The following is a 17,625-nucleotide window of genomic DNA, read 5'->3' as shown; positions in this document are numbered from 1 at the left end:
AGGGAATGGACACATTTAATAGAGCTGCTCGGGTTGTAGTCCACAATCCCAGAACATAATTCGCCATGGGTTCCCTTTGGATTTTCCTTTGGGTTTTTATAATGGCAATTTTGGATTTAGGAGAAAAATAAGTGTGATAAACATTACTTGAAGACATGTGGACGTTTTGTTCTACAACATAAATTACACAGAGTCGTACCTTCAATGTGAATTTAAAGCCATATTGAAGCAACATAGTTAAAAAAACCGGTAGCTTCAATATTCACGTTTGAGGTATGACTATGTAATTTATGTTGTAGAACATAATGTCCAAGTATCTTAAAGAAATAGTTCACCCATGCCATCCCAGATGTGTATGACTTCTTCACCTCTGTTGGTCCCCACAGTGCAAGTGAATGGTGACTAAATCTCAGAAGGTCCAAAAATTTCAAAGGAGGCATAAAAGTAATCCATAAATTGGTTAAATCCATGCCTTCTGAAGCAATATGATAGGTGTGGGTGAGAAACAGATTAACATTTAAGTCCTTTTTACTATCAATCTCCACCTATGATCAGTCCTGACCAGCAGGTGGCTGAATGTGAAAGTGAATGTAGATTTACAGTAAAAAAAGGACTTAAATATTTATTTGTTTCTCACACACTCTTATATCGCTTTAGAAGATATGGATTTAACCACTTATGGGTTACTTTTAATCTGCCTTATGGGCCTTAAAAGTTCTGGTCACCCATGAACATGCACTGTGAGGACCAACTGAGCTGAAATATTCTTTTAAAAATCTTTGTTTTGCAGAAGAAAGTAAGTCTTGTACATCTGGGATGGCATGAGGGTGAGTAGATGATGAGAGAATTTAAATTTTTGGGTGAACTATTCCTTTAATGTAATGTTTACCACAGACCTTATTTTACTCATAAATCCAGAGGGAACCCATGGCGAATTAGCCTTCCAGGTTCGCCTACAAATTGATGTCACGGCTGAACAGCTCTATTGGAAATGTCACCCAGTGAAACATTAGTATTATGCAGCATTGTTGTCACATTGTTGGATGCGAGTGCTGTCCAGTTATCATAGTGGAAAAAAATATGATTATTTGCATTTTTAATTACATTTTGTTCAGATGTCTTCAAGTTGCGCCCACAATATTCATGAATTCTACACAACATGTTCTGTTGTACACTGCTGATTTTGCCCAATGTAGTAGATAATCCAGGTATTCGATGCAAACAGAACATTTTTGTACTTTGAACGGTGTATAATATATATACTGCAGAAATAGTAAGAGTAATAGCTAAATATTCAATATTTAATCAGGATGAAAGCTCAGTTTGTAAGAAAATGGTAAAAAAAATTTCTTCTATAGTAACCTAAATTGTGTCATAGTCCATGAGCCTTCCTTCTGGCTCTGAGATGCAGCTCCAAGCCCCTTTTCCAAAGGAACAAAACTATGTTAAGATGAAGCCCAGCATGGAAGACAGCTCCTCACCCAGTTATCTGATCCAAGACAGAGCCATGTGGACTTAATAATCAGTCCCCTCCAAACAACTGATTCCAGAAAGAAATCTACCCAGACATCTATGAAGAATGAGCCATTTCCTGATCGCGCCCTTTTCAACTTCTATGAGAGCCGGCCTCCGGAGGTGACGAGGGATTGTGGCGGGATTGGGATTAGAACCCAATACGCTGAGGATGGTCTGAACCTGACAGTCCAAGAGTGATGGAGGATGCTGAGGTTAATAAATAACAAGCTCAAGTGTTCCTGCTTTCAGCATAGCCGTGATTATTAGCGTCTGGCAGCACGGTCATTTGTACTGGATCACAGCATGTGATGCTACAATGTCATATTGAATAACAGCAGGTATCAGACAGCAAAGGGACAGCCAGACTAACAAATTATGGGGGGCCACAGAGGCTGAGAGCACAGGGGAGCCCTTTTCGCCCCTATGGAGGAACGCTCAGTCCCTCCATCACTCTTAAAGGGCTTGCTTCATAGACAAGCATGTGAGTTCTCTGGTAAGCAGATTTGGCTCAGCTGGAGAGCTGTAAGCATAGCGAAAGCATTGTAAATATAGCAGGACTGTTGGAGGTGTAAGAAGACCGAAACGAATGGCTGTGTGTGTATGAAAGAGGAAACAGCTTGTACACACCTGTGTGTTTGTCTACAGAAGACCCACCACTAAGAACACAAGACCTTGTAGATCCCTTCAGTATCTACTGTGGAGGCCTTTTAAATCCTGTTTGAATGCGATCTTTTTTTTGTTTTTGTTTTTTTTTGTTTTTTTTATTCATCCAGATGCAAATAACACCTCAATCTTGTGTTTACATGCTTTGAGAAAAGTCTTTTTTTTTTTTTTTTTTAATAACGAAAGCAGGCAGATTAAAAAAATGAGTCTTTTGCTTTTCAAAAGTAATAGACATTAATCATAAATTATAATTTACAGTCCTAAATACACATTTTAGTGTATATTTTGACACAATTATGTTGACTGTGTTTCAGCCAACCACAGGGAGCAATATGACATCACAGGCAACAGGTTTAAACATCTCTAAAATGACACATACACATTACAATGTCATAAACATTTGAGCATATATACTTTTATATAGATATGTTCTATATTTCCTTTTTTTTTTTTTTTAACAATAAGAATATTTACAAAAAAAATTATGCTATAAATAATTTACAAATCTGGTACAAATGAAAGTGCATTTGATCTATTTTTCAATGAATGGATACATTGCATTCTACATCGTTTTCTCTCTTCAGTGTATATGTATGTGTGTGTGTGTATATATATATATATATATATATATACACACACACACACACACTGATGGCCAAAAGTTTGAAATAATGTCAGATTTTGCTGTTTCGGAAGGAAATTGGTAATTTAATTCACCAGAGTGGCATTCAACTGATCACAAAGTATAGTCAGGACATTACTGATGTAAAAAAACAGCACCATCACTATTTTAAAAAAGTCATTTTTGATCAAATCTAGACAGGCCCCATTTCCAGCAGCCATCACTCCATCACCTTATCCTTGAGTAATTATGCTAAATTGCTAATTTGGTACTAGAAAATCACTTGCCATTATATCAAACACAGTTGAAAGCTATTTGGTTCGTTAAATGAAACTTAACATTGTCTTTGTGTTTGTTTTTGAGTTGCCACAGTATGCAATAGACTGTCTTAAGGTCAATATTAGGTCAAAAATGGCAAAAAAGAAACAGCTTTCTCTAGAAACTCGTCAGTCAATCATTATTTTGAGGAATGAAGGCTATGTATACAATGCTTGAAACTGCCAAAAAACTGAAGATTTCATACAAAGGTGTACACTACAGTCTTCAAAGACAAAGAACAACTGGCTCTAACAAGGACAGAAAGAGTTGTGGAAGGCCAGATGTCCAACTAAACAAGAGGATAAGTACATCAGAGTCTCTAGTTTGAGAAATTCTTGTGAGCTTCCCTCCCTCCAGGACATCTATACCAGGTGGTGTGTGCAAAAAGCTCAGAGGATCATCAGAGACTCCAGCCACCCGAGCCATGGGCTGCTCTCACTTCTACCATCAGGCAGGCGGTATCGCAGCATCAGGACCTGCACCAGCTGACTTCATGACAGCTTTTTCCCCTAAGCAATCAGACTTTTGAACTCTTGATCGCTCACAATACATATATCAGCACCGCACTTTACTAGCCTCAGACTGGACTCACATTCTGTATATTGTATATAATTGTTTATTGTATACACTCTTCTTGTTTTGTGTATATTGTACATTGTATATATATATTTTTTATAGCATACAGTCTTATTTTGTGTATACTGTATATTGTATACTATTTGGTGTATATTGTATATTGTGTTATGTGTAAATCAGATGTCTATTGTAATTGTCATACTGCTATGTTGCTTGGAGCTGCACCCAAGACTTTCACCCACTGTTGCACTTGTGTATATGGTTGAGTGACAATAAAGGGATTTGATTTGATTTGATTTTGTAGTACTTTAAGAAGCTGTAATAGTAATTTTTCACGTTATTAATGTCCTGACTATACATTGTGATCACTTCAATGCCACTTTGGTGAATAAAAGTACCAATTTCTTTCCATAAGAGCAAAATCTGTACATTATTCCAAACTTTTGGCCACCAGTGTATATATAAATTATATAATTTATTTTTATTTTTTCAAAAAGATCCACTTTGGTTCGCTTGCAAACAGCATATGCACTTTTACAAAACAAAAAGCTTTTGGGATGCAAAAACCACACAATAAACCCACCTAACGAATAAAATCAGCATGTACAGTATATACAAACACACTCAGGCTTGGAAAACGATCCATGCTGCTATTCAAATCATTCCTGAGAGTCATAGAAGTACCATCTATGTCCTACTCAGTGGGGATTTTGTTGTCTTTGTAATGGAATTCCCTCAGACAAATCAATGGTCTTTCCATATGATAGATGTGATATGGCAAATGAAAAGTCAGGAGGGAGGACTGTTTTTTCTTCATGGTTGAGGGACAGGGGCAGAGTCCTCCCTGATGTAGCCTGTGCTGTGATCTTTCAGCGTTCACTGCACTGAGGTCCCTCAAGAGCCCCCCGCAGACTGATTCGTGACCTCTCTCTCATGTGGATGGATGAAGGAGAGAGAGTGGAATGACAGGAGGAGTTCCAAAAAAGCAGCCCGCGTACTCGTTTTTTGCCTCCATGGTAGCGGCAGTAAACCTCTGCCCTCTGGTACCCCCTAAGGCCCTAAAGCAGCTTGTCACACGCTATCGACTTTTTGTCAAGCAGCCAATCCACAGCAATGAAAACACACACTGACATTTGCCCTTCAAGTTCGGGATTTTAAAGAAGGATATGGTAAACACTTTAGCCAGAATCTGAGTGTCCTTCCATTGTAAAACAAGTGCACACATTCGGTAGTGCAGTCTTGAGAGAGAGAGAGATCAAAGTTTGAAAGGCGGGTGGGCACAGGAGATGGGGCAGACGGGGTGGCTGATGGCCGCGGGCACAGTGGCAGAGTCGCCTATCCCAACGGAGCAGTGCGTGCCGAGATAACACGGGAACTCGCTTTCAAATTAGAATGTGCCTCTCTCGCCTCTCAATCGCCATTCTGCTGCTCTGGACTGATGCCTTTATTAGTGGAGTGGCACTCTGTGGCAATACGTGTGCACTACAGCAGGGCCATTTGAAAAGGAACCGTGTATTCTGATGAAATAAAATTTTTGACAAGCTACATTGCAAAGGGTAACCGCAGTAACTACACATTTTGTTAAAACTGAGTTGTGATTGAAATCGAGTCTCTTGATCTATTATCTGTCCTGTGAGTTTGGCTCAGATATGCTCAGATTCAGAGAAAACAGATTGTTAAAACTGCAATGACTACAAAGAGAACTCTTAAACCCAAGTAACTTTGATGCCATTTTTCTGAGTTTCAGTGTTAGAGCAGTTACTCTATTTTGTCCAGTGGAGATTGCTTTCAGCATGGGAAGCATGACTTCCCCTAAAATTGTACAAGAAATGTGGCGATGACGAGTGTAATATTACGTACAAATAATCGAAGGAAATTACATTTAACTCTTTACTGTGCATTTCAATATTTTAGCAAATAAAAGTGTAAAATATCACACATCACTGTTGTCATTCTGTTGAATATGTCCACAGAAGACAGTAGATGCACGGCCCATAGAGCCTATGTCAGATACCTGTACCATTCTATTTTCAAAAGATCAATTTTAATTGGATGAGGGGCTCTAAACATGTCATTTTTGGTCCCACCAGTACGCCATGCTTCTCTGGGAGTCTATGGGAGAGCTATTTGCATTGGATCTCCATCTGATTGCCTATTGGCTTTCCATCAATGTAATTTTGTCCCACCAGGAAGTCTGGCCTCTCTATATCATGATTGGGCGGGACTTCACAACAAACAGCCAATAATTGAACATGACTAGCAGCATATCAAATGTAAAATTACTGCTGTCAACTGATAATTGTTTGCCTGCTCTGAGATAGTTATTTGCAATCTGACTTAACACATTAATTTCAGCTTTCATAATCGAATATTTTGCCTATTTTGATGCAAAAAAAAAAAAAAAAAAAAACATTTAGAGCTTAGTTAATTGTTTTTGTTAAGTCACTGCTTGAGTAGTAGTTTGAGCTGCTTTTGGGAGTAACATTGCAGACACCAAAAACAATAGTCCCCAATATTGAAAAGCACCAACAACCAGTGGTTTTGTCTTTGTAGGTCAGTGTAGTAGATGTTTATTCCAGGGCCTGATTTTCCTGCAGCTTCCGTGATTAACTTAAAAAAAAAAAAATCAGTGCCCATGAGCATACAGGTCGCATACGTTCGGGGTTGAATTCCCAATCCGAGCAACTGCCTTGGATATTAATTTAAATGTGAATGAACAGCTTCACATGTTACCTCCTTGGGTGGGAGCAAAGCAGTGAATGATGTGAGATGATGTAAATGACATGTAAACACTCTCTGAAGTACTCCAATCCACACTACGACAACAGCACTGACATGGGTAGGCTACTACTGGTCAAAGAAAGTTTACAATTAATAATCTCAGCATGCATCATTCATACCGTTAAAATAACATCAAAACAATGTAAAGATAGCAAAAATCCCTGTGCACAGGGCTATCGAGTTGTTTTCACAAACACTTTAGTTACAGCCATAAATCGGACTCTTACAGGCTTAGCTATCAACTCTGATAACTGCTGCTCGACAGCTGTGGATAGCTTTAGATATGGCAGTTACTGTGGTGCGCAAATTACAGGGTGCAAAATGTGACATAACCACCATAGTTTTCCCTTCTGTAGAGATGCAGGTGGGTGTATTATCAGCTGATCCTGCTATTTATGGCTAACATGGCTCCCTTTGCTGCCGTAGAAGGACACCTTGGCTTTTTCGAGCTCTCTGGCTTGTGGCAAGCATTGACAAATAAGCCAGACTGTTTGACTCTAAAAGGGGTCAAGAGCTTTCTCCGTTTTAGCTGCCGCAAAAAATAAACCCCACAAAAAGGACAGAGAAACAGTCATTATGGTAATTAATAATGATCCCCCTTTTCACTCTGACCGCGCTCTTTAAACTTGCAATGTTGTGAGAGACTGCGGCTAAAACAGAGAGAAAAAGAGTGAGAGAGAAAGACAGAAAAAGAGAGACTGTGAGGCTGGTCCACATCAGTCCACTCCTTCTCCTTGGTCTAGGGAGAAGAAAGGCATTCCATGGGAGGAAAGAAGCTATCCTGGGTTATTTTTCTTTCTTTTATTTGGGCTGTAAGTGGGATCCAGTTTCAGTTCTTGGTACTGCACCTGTTAAAACACACAAGTGCACAAACACAGTCAGGTTGGCAGTGTTAAAGAATGGAATAATGTCTGAGGAGGGTTGTGAGGATGAGAAGCTTCTGATGAGGGCTGAGCCAAACAAAAAGTGCAGAGGTTGCAATTATGTGGGCACTGGGGAAAAAGTCATACTGTCTAAAACCACATCATATATTTTCTTTTAAGGGACACAAATGGATTTAGCTGGCAGAATGACAGCCTCAGTCACCATTAACTTTAATTGCATTCATTTTTCTATGCAATGAAAGTAAATGGTGACTGAGAATAACATTCTGCCTAACATCTCCTTTTGTGTTCCATGGAAGAAGTGAGCCATACAGGTTTAGAACTAGAGGCGGCATTATGAGAAAAATTTATATTGCGATATTCTTGAAATTTGTGGTTGATAAGTAATAAAGGAAATTGGAAAGTGTGTGTGTGTGTGTGTGTGTATGTTTGTGTGAGTGTACCTGTTATGTCCATTGCAATAAAACAACTTTATCAATAAATAATTATAAAAAATTATATATATATATATATATATATATATATATATATATATATATATATATATATATATATATATATACAGTTGCAATCGAAATTCAACCCCCCAAGACAGTAAGGATTTACAAAGGTAAGCTTTTCTGATGACCCAGAATTTTTATTTTCTATATCAGTTGAGTGACACATTCAAAGTCATAGTGTGAATATATTACCTAATATTTAGCAGGATTTTTAAAAAATACAGCCATGTCATAATTATTCACCCCTATTGCATGTAGCTGTTTCTTAAATATGTAAGGCTACACAAATAATTGTTTTACAACAAAATTAAGTCATCAATCTGCAATGGCACTTATTTAAGTCATGAAAAATGTGATGCCTTCAATGTGTAAATTGAAGCTCAGTGATCACTGGACTTTCCAGCAAGACAATAACACCAAGAATACATCCAAGTTGTCCAAAATCTGGTTCAGGGATAGGTCGTAGAATGTCCTTAAATGGCCCTTTCAGTCCATCATTAAAATCCCATTGCAAACCTTTGCTGGGATTTCAAGGAAGCAGTGGCAGCACAGAAAACAAAGAATGTCAATGAGCTGGAAGCTTTTGCTCATGAGAAATTTGTAAAAATGCTAATTGGGAGGTGTCAGAAGCCTGAAAACACTTACCTGAAACATTTATTTCCTGTTATTAAGGATAAAGATGCTCCACAAATGATTAACTTTGGGGATTTAATATTATTGACATGACATTTGTTGAGAGAATTAGTTCTTTTTTATTTTAAAATTTGGGTAAACTTAACTCTTTGTTCTCAAAATCACTCAAATGTTTATTAAACATTTTAACTGTTTACTTAGTTTTAGCTGATGTGTTTTAATTCACATCATCAGAATGTATTGCTGGTCAGGGGGGGTTGAATAATTTTTATTGCAACTGTATATATATATATTATGAAATTATATATTTTATCTACTCTGCATCTTTTTTTTCAATCCAAGCAAAAAATTAGACCCCTTTTTTTCATATTTTTTTTTCAGTCAACAAATGAAATAAACATAACAGAAAATGCGGAATCAAATTATATAAAATTAAACCTTTCCCCCCGAACTAAATAAACATTAGCTAGCAATATAATGTACATTTCTAGCTAAATATCAATAACTTTTTTGGCCATTTTTGTCGCTTGTGGGAGATATTCAAACCTTTTTAGTTACAAAGCATTTATTTGTAGGAGTAGCGCTAGCAAGTTTTTTTATGGAAAAATTGACTTGAGCGTCATCGGCGAGCCTCTTTTTATATCAACCTTTTTTTTTTGCAAGTTTCTGTGAAACTTGCTAAATAAACCTTAGCTAGCAATACTATGTTACATTTTAGCTAAATATCAAAAACTTTTTTGGCCAATTTTGTCACTTGTGAAAAATCCGCCTGAAGTAATGTGAGGCAGTGAGCAGACGCTGTTCAGACCTGCCTGTAAACTGGCCTGCTAGTTAGATAAGCTATCTAGCAGGGGGAACATGTGATGCCATACGACAAGCAGACGTGTGAATCACGAGCTCTGCACACTTTGCTAGTTTTTTTATTATTTTCATGTTATAATCCGGTGAGATTCGATACATCCAATTACATATTTGCTCTTTGAGGTAAACATGAAGCACCAACTATATGATTTATTTTTCTCCATATGTGGCAACACCTCTAAACACACCAGGGTGTGATCTGAGATCAGCAGCTGATGAAATGAGGGACTTATATAAAAAAATCTATTCTAGAGTAAATCTTATGGACTGATGAATAAAAATTATAGTCCCTACCAGATGGGTTCAGAAGTCTCCAAATATCTGCAAGACCAAGATTTTTACACATCCTGTGAAGCGTCAGTGTTGCTCTAGGGGGCTTGCACACTTTTTCTTTACTATGATCATGGACTAAGTCCATAAAAAGATTAAAGTCTCCTCCCAATATTATATCATGAGGGGTGCCAGCAGCTTGCAACATCCCTTCAAGATCTATAAAAAAGCCCAAGTCATCAACACAGGTGCATACAATTTAGCCAAAATAAGACTTTGTCCCTGAATTTCAGCTTTAACAATAATGACTGTTCCTAATTTATCTTTAACCTGTTTGAGACATTTGAATTGTAGATGTTTACTTATCAGCGTAATGACTCCCCTGCTCTTACTCGAGCCAGCACTAAAGAAGACATGCCACATCCCATGTGGAGAGAGACAATCCACTCATATTTTATTATTTATTTTATTTTTTTTACTTTTCCCCTTTTTCACCCAATTTGGAATGCCCAATTCCCAGTGCGTTTTTTAAGTCCTCGTGGTCATGTAGTGATTCGCCTCAATCCGGGTGGCGGAGGATGAATCCCAGTTGCCTCCGAGTCTGAGACCATCAACCCGTGCATCTTATCACATGGCTTGTTGAGCACGTTGCCACGGAGACATAGCGCGTGTGGAGGCTTCACGCCATCCACCGCGGCATACGCGCTCAACTCACCACGTGGCCCACCGAGAACGAACCATATTATAGCGACCACGAGGAGGTTACCTCATGTGACTCTACCCTCCCTAGCAACCAGGCCAATTTGGTTGCTTAAAAAACCTGGCTGGAGTCACTCAGCAGCCCTGGGATTCAAACTAGTGAAATAGCGAACTCCAGGGGTGGTAGCCAGCGTCTTTTACCACTGAGCTACCCAGGCCCCCGACAATCCACTCATATTAACATTTGACATTTTGATATACAGTTGTGCTCAAAAGTTTGCATACCCTTGCAGAAATGTAGAAATTTTGGCATTGATTTTGAAAATATGACTGATCATGCAAAAAATGCTTTTATTTAAGGATAGTGATCATATGAAGCCATTTATCACATAGTTGTTTGGCTCCTTTTTAAATCATAATGATAACAGAAATCACCCAAATGGCCATGATCAAATGTTTACATACCCTTGAATGTTTGGCCTTGTTACAGACACATAAGGTGACACACACAGGTTTAAATGGCAATTAAAGGTTAATTTCCCCACACCTGTGGCTTTTTAAATTTCAATTAGTGTCTGTGTTTAAATAGTCAATGAGTTTGTTAGCTCTCACATGGATGCACTGAGCAGGCTAGATACTGAGCCATGGGGAGCAGAAAAGAACTGTCAAAAGACCTGCGTAACAAGGTAATGGAACTTTATAATGATGGAAAAGGATATAAAAAGATATCCAGAGCCTTGAAAATGCCAGTCAGTACTGTTCAATCACTTATTAAGAAGTGGAAAATTCGGGGATCTCTTGATACCATGCTAAGGTCAGGTAGACCAAGAAAGATTTCAGCCACAACTGCCAGAAGAATTGTTCAGGATACAAAGAAAAACCCACAGGTAACCTCAGGAGAAATACAGGCTGCTCTGGAAAAAGATGGTGTGGTTGTTTCAAGGAGCACAATAAGACGATACTTGAACAAAAATGAGCTGCATGGTCGAGCTGCCAGAAAGAAGCCTTTACTGCGCCAATACCACAAAAAAGCCCGGTTACAATATGCCTGACAACACCTTGACATGCCTCACAGCTTCTGGCATACTGTAATTTGGAGTGACGAGACCAAAATAGAGCTTTATGGTCACAACCATAAGCGCTATGTTTGGAAAGGAGTCAACAAGGCCTATAGTGAAAAGAATACCATCCCCACTGTGAAGCATGGTGGTGGCTCACTGATGTTTTGGGGGTGTGTGAGCTCTAAAGGCACGGGGAATCTTGTGAAAATTGATGGCAAGATGAATGCAGCATGTTATCAGAAAATACTGGCAGACAATTTGCATTCTTCTGCATGAAAGCTGCGCATGGGACGCTCTTGGACTTTCCAGCACGACAATGACCCTAAGCACAAGGCCAAGTTCACCCTCCAGTGGTTAAAGCAGAAAAAGTTGAAGGTTCTGGAGTGGCCATCACAGTCTCCTGATCTTAATATCATCGAGCCACTCTGGGGAGATCTCAAACGTGCGGTTCATGCAAGATGACCAAAGACTCTGCATGACCTGGAGGCATTTTGCCAAGACGAATGGGCAGCTATACCACCTGCAAGAATTTGGGGCCTCATAGACAACTATTACAAAAGACTGCACGCTGTCATTGATGCTAAAGGGGGCAATCCACAGTATTAAGGACTAAGGGTATGCAGACTTTTGAACAGGGGTCATTTCATTTTTTTCTTTGTTGCCATGTTTTGTTTTATGATTGTGCCATTCTGTTATAACCTACAGCTGAGTATGAATCCCATAAGAAATAAAAGAAATGTGTTTGCCTGCTCACTCATGTTTTCTTTAAAAATGGTACATATATTACCAATTCTCCAAAGGTATGCAAACTTTTGAGCACAACTGTATAAGAAAAAATAGACTGTGTTTCAAAAACAAGATTATAAAGACCACATTCCAACATTAAAGCAACCTTCAAAACATGAACATCCCCCAGAACCAGACAAACAGAAAAAAGAAAAACATGCGCATTAACCCCACGCACGACAGTGCCAACTGGCGTCCGTCCCTCCAAACTCAAACTGTCCATGCACGCCTACGAGAACCCCCGTGACAACTTTACCATCAGATTGCTCAAGTCCGGTGTTTCTATAAAAATTTTGTGAGACAGATTTACACAGTAAAAGATAATCTATAAAACAAACTCCAGCCAATAGGCGGAATGAGCACAAACAGCATGTAGATTCGTCCATAAAACTGTCCTGAAGATGTGTTACTCTACAAAATAAACTCCAGCCGCTAGGTGGAACCAGCACAAAAAAAACACGCAGATTCCGCAAACAGTCAAGCGAATGTTCAGTGAGCCGGCCCACTCAGCTGCAACGTGAGTACAACAAGATGACTTACTCACTCCATTGACTTTGCAAGAAATACTCCACAAAACAAACTCCAGCCAGTAGGAGGAATAAGCTCAAAAAGCATGTAGATTCATCCATAAAACTGTCCTGAAGGTATGTTACTGTACAAAATAAATTCCAGCTGCTAGGCGGAACCAGCACAAAAAAAACGCAGATTACGCAAACAGTCAAGTGACTGTTCAGTCAGCCAGCCCACTCAGCTGCAACGTGAGTACAACAAGATGACTTACTCACTCCATTGACTTTATGAAGGACATCGCTTGACCTGGGCATGTGAATGTTTTACGGCAATCCATAGCATCTATTCTCAATTTGGCCAGGAATATCAGTGCAAAAGCAACCTTCCGTTGATGTAAAAGTTTCTTGCATTCCTTGAATCGATCATGTTTCTCTCTTGCTGAATTCACAAAGTCTGGGAACAAGAAAATGCTGTGGTTCTTCCAAGAAAGCCTTGCTTTACTCCTCGCCTCGTGTAACACAAGATCTTTATCAGATGATCTCAGAATTTTGGCCAGAATTGATCAGGGCCTGTCTCCCTCCGTGGGTCGCCGAGCAGGAACCCTGTGAGCTTGCTCAATTTCCAGCTTATGGCCTGCTATGTCGAGCAGATTCAGAAAGAGCCCATCCAGGAACTTCAACGTATCTTGTCCCTCTGCTCCCTCAGGAATTCCGACAATTCGGACGTTATTCCGCCAGCTACGGTTCTCCATGTCCTCCAACTTCTCCCAGACAAGCTCCAAATCCACTTTGGTCGCTAGCGGATTAGCAGATAATTCCCACTCTGATGACTCCAGATAATCGTTCCATTTCTCGACATCCCCCACTCTTCTAACCACATCAGTGAACTTCGCCTCCATGGCAGTGATCGATTGACGTATCACAGCAAGATCCTCCAAGTCAGCAACGACCTTCGTCAGCATTGCCAACATGTTCAGCATCTCTCGCCGCATTTCCCGCACCTCCACGACTAAATCAACTACAACGACTCCCAGGCTTGTGGCCTGATCGGGGGCGTCAGCTTGAGCACGTAAGTGTCTGTTAATGTTTCCAGAGCCCAAGGATTTTGAATTCTTTGATATATTGTCCTCCTAGAACAGTTATGGAACAGAGTGTATCGAATCTCACCGGTTTATGTCATTAAAAGTATTAAAACTAGCAAAGTGCAAAGAGCTCGCTGTTCACTACTCCAATCCTCGAATGGCGTCATGTGACTCCCTCTTTTTTCAGTTTAACACATAAGCTTTGCTTTATGAAACAAATTTCTCCATTACATATTTGTTTTGAATTTAGCCTTTCACTGGATAAAAGAAGCCTTTTTGGCAAATACAGTATTTACTAGATATAAATGCACAGTTGAAAAAGGTGTTATTTAATGATTCCTCTATGTTTGCGGCAGAACAGATGCCAGTAGAAAAGCTTAACGGTGAGCAGGGCGGAAGGTCAGTTAACAAAATTTTACTATAAAATGATTGGAACCAGAGGTTCCTTTAACCGTAACTTTTTTGTTATTCACCAATTCATTTATTTCTAACACTTATTCTAAAAGGATTATTCCAAAAGGCTGTCTGTAATTTTGACAAATTATAAGGATCAGCACAACCTTTGATTGGAACACGCATTCCCTATACCACTATGCAGCTGCATTTTGCATAACCACTATATAAATGACACTTCAACATTTCTACCAAGCTGACAGATTTCTACTGGTATATTAATTTATCCATTATATCACCCACCCCAATTTAGAAAAACATGAGGGTGAGTAAATTAATATTCATTCTGTGGTGAACAATCCATTTAACTATTTACCATCATCCTACATCCTCACAGTCACATATGACTGATCAAACTAAGGGTTAAGAATTTTAACAAACCCCTAGCATTAAGTATTAAACTTTGTCAGGTAACTCGTCCCACAGTGTTTGTGTTACGTTGAGGAGATGTGTGTTATTACTGTTCTAAGTGATTAGACTTGTAATTTTCGCCTGGCAGACAATAAAATGTGCAAAAAAAGTCCAAAAAAGGGAACCGAGCCATATCTAGACTAGGGACCAGAATATCATACAGACTTGGGCTCTTTCGACATGGACCAGAACATAGCAACTGTAGCAGGTGTACACTTATACATTAATATATTGTGGTTCCACTTGCAATGACCATATTTGGGTTTCCTTTTCCACTGTCTCAGACATGCCGACTTGGGGAATATGCCCACTTTGCTTCTTCCCTGTCTATGTGTGCTTTCGCAGCACGTCAAGCATTGCTGCCATGTGTTATTTCCTGCAAAAGAGTCTTTATTGCAATGTTTGGCCAGGTTTAATAAATGAGAACTTGGTGCCAAGGATTTCAAAGTGTCAGTAAGTTAATTTCCAAAAGAGCACAATGCAGATTACACTCCACTACACAAAAATAGTGTGCTACAAACCACTCAAAGCAATTCAGCAACCACACAATCCCCTGACAACTCCCAACAAACACCCTAGCATTGTTGTGCCAACTTTTGCATGGACATGCACACTAAAAATCTAGTTAGACATGTATTCCTAAACATGATGGAGATACCAAAGCTTTTTAGAGAGACTGAACAAACAGCACTGTGATACAGCTTCATACCAACAGCTAGACCTTTTTTATAAAGGTCAGTAAAAGGGCAGAGAGATTCACTCTCTGACATTGTTGATTTTGTCTTTTGAACAGCTCTTTACCTTTAAAATTAGCTGCAGTGCTCAGAGACCCTCATCCATCCATTGTATAACATTTCCATTCCGGTCCAGCATAATTAATGGACACCAGAAAGGCTATTTAATTAGGCATGGATCCTCAATGTGCAAAGGAGGATAATAAAACTCAAACTTGTTGAGAGGTGCAGGATCAAACCGGTTTGGCCGTCTCAAAGCTACATCATGTATGACATCACCTGGCAGTAGCATGCACGAGCAGGAGGCTGGGGATGAACTGTGGGTGACACGCACTCTCTCACCAGCACTTCCTTTCCAGCACAGTTTTCACAGCAGTGCTCAGCACCAGTGGGAAGAGACAGAGAGAAAAAAAAAGACTGAGAGATAATATCTAGCCGATATTTAAGAGAAGAACAAGACTAGAAAAATGCATATTCACAATAGGTATTTCCATAATAAGTATTTTCCATTTAAAGATTTTATTAATTTTCATGACTTTTCCAGGCTTAGAAAACACATTTTTAAAATGTCCCTGTTATTCCCAGGTTTTCCGTGACTATGGGAACCCTGTACAAAATAGTGAAGCTGCTAAAATACTCCTGAAAGAAACAGACAGATGTTGACTGGTGTTTTGTTAGATCTGGCTAACAAAGTGACTGACGACATATGGAGTCTCCTAAAGAAATGTTGCCCATGTACTGTCGACTCAGAAACATCAAACACCACCTACACTGAGTCTCTGTTTGACAGGGGAAATGTGTCCATCTCACAGCCATCTATCTTGTAAATCGTTACAGTATCTAAGCTCACATCAGATGTCCCTGTTGAAAAGACACCAGCATTTGTTGTGATTTGTAGTTGGGTTTAATGGTGTTCCTACCAGGCTTCTTAACTAGCTTAACCAGCAAACATCCCTTGGTCAAACAACTTGATTTATGCTGTAGAACAACATGGTTAGGCTGATTCACCAGCTAGACTGGCACCAAAGCAGCATTAATCAGCATAAACCAGCTTGGACCAGCATGAAATTTAATGCTAAGCTGGTCTTTTCAGCAGGGAAGACCCAAATAACAACAATTTGTTTAATATCTGGTGTTTTACACTGATAACAAATAATTACCCAGATATGAAGGTTTAAGCTGTTTTCCAATCCTAGCTGGTTTGCACAGTAGTTCCAAATCTTTTCACCAAGTCAGAAAGGTAAACTGTAAACATAAACAATTTATAGAAGCATCACAATGCTTGCTAAATGGCCACAGATCTGTACAAATAATAAATTAAAATAGTGAGTTCAGGTGTGATTAAAACATGATCACATGTGAAGTCGGCATGATGTTTCCGATAGTTTCGGTACCCTAGGATTGGCAGCACGTTGCTACACCTGCGTGGGAGACTAGGGTTCAAAACCAGACAGTAACCATGTTTGAATATTCAATGACAAGCATGATTCAGAGGTTTCACTTTTCCCACTAACATTACTTTTTTACTCCACTAATGGTTAAGGTAAGATTTGGGTTTGGGTTGGGGGATAGAATCTATAAATATACGCTTTTCTCTTCATTGTATAACATCCTGAAAAGCTGAAAATATCTTGCTTCACTACTAGCATTTGGCGACCTCTCCTGGACATAAATGGAGCTCACATGTGCCCATATACCCCTCAACACTCGTGCAGTGTTTCGAAATTTCGGTCAACGTAAACCGATTTTGACAAAAGAAAAGTCGATCTACTCTTTCCGATTTCACTGTGAGATCAGGCTGGATTAAACTGATGAAGGTCACCGAGTGATTGCTACTAGGCGTTCCTACTAGACTGCAGTTTTCAACTACCTTACAGTCTGCACTCCGTCTGATTGTCACACCATCATGATACTGCTCATTTGCATGAAGTTCATAATCTCTACTCAACTTTGTTGTATTGCCAATGATCACACATGTCACCTCAGATTGCAAACTCTACTAAAAATTTTTTTGATTTCTGGTCACTTTCTGGCTGCAAATCACTGTCAGTTTTAACGGCACGTTATATATTAAACTTGATAATGCCTTAAAACTAAATCAAGGCCCATAATTGGGGTCATAACTGCATTAGAGGTTTACTGGAGAATTTCAGAAAGCCCAAGCTTTTGTCTTCCACAAATATTTTTTTTTAAATGCAGCCAAACGGGGTCATTATTTTCATATTCACTTTAAACACATCATTGCCTCGTCTAATTTTAGAAGCCTA

At 39.2% G+C, this 17,625-nt stretch overlaps 1 protein-coding gene across 14 annotated transcripts in view; it reads right to left on the bottom strand.

Moving 5' to 3' along the window:
* LOC127432191 (multiple C2 and transmembrane domain-containing protein 1-like) overlaps window positions 1-17,625 on the bottom strand; it is a 491,532-nt gene that overhangs the window by 269,132 nt on the left and 204,775 nt on the right. For 12 of the 14 annotated variants that reach the window (XM_051683066.1, XM_051683102.1, XM_051683085.1 and 9 more), the window contains one exon: window positions 700-7,323. In XM_051683066.1, the coding sequence (XP_051539026.1) occupies window positions 7,252-7,323 (72 nt within the window). In that variant the 3' untranslated portion in view covers window positions 700-7,251. Of the gene's footprint in view, window positions 1-699; window positions 7,324-17,625 lie in introns of those variants that run through there. The other 2 variants (XR_007895716.1, XR_007895715.1) reach the window with 1 other exon arrangement.

Source organism: Myxocyprinus asiaticus, chromosome 4 (genome assembly GCF_019703515.2).
Source record: "Myxocyprinus asiaticus isolate MX2 ecotype Aquarium Trade chromosome 4, UBuf_Myxa_2, whole genome shotgun sequence".
In the NCBI taxonomy this organism is placed as follows: Eukaryota; Metazoa; Chordata; class Actinopteri; order Cypriniformes; family Catostomidae; genus Myxocyprinus; species Myxocyprinus asiaticus.
The sequence above is the reverse complement of the archived record's forward strand: the minus strand, read 5'-3'. Positions and strand labels throughout refer to the sequence as shown.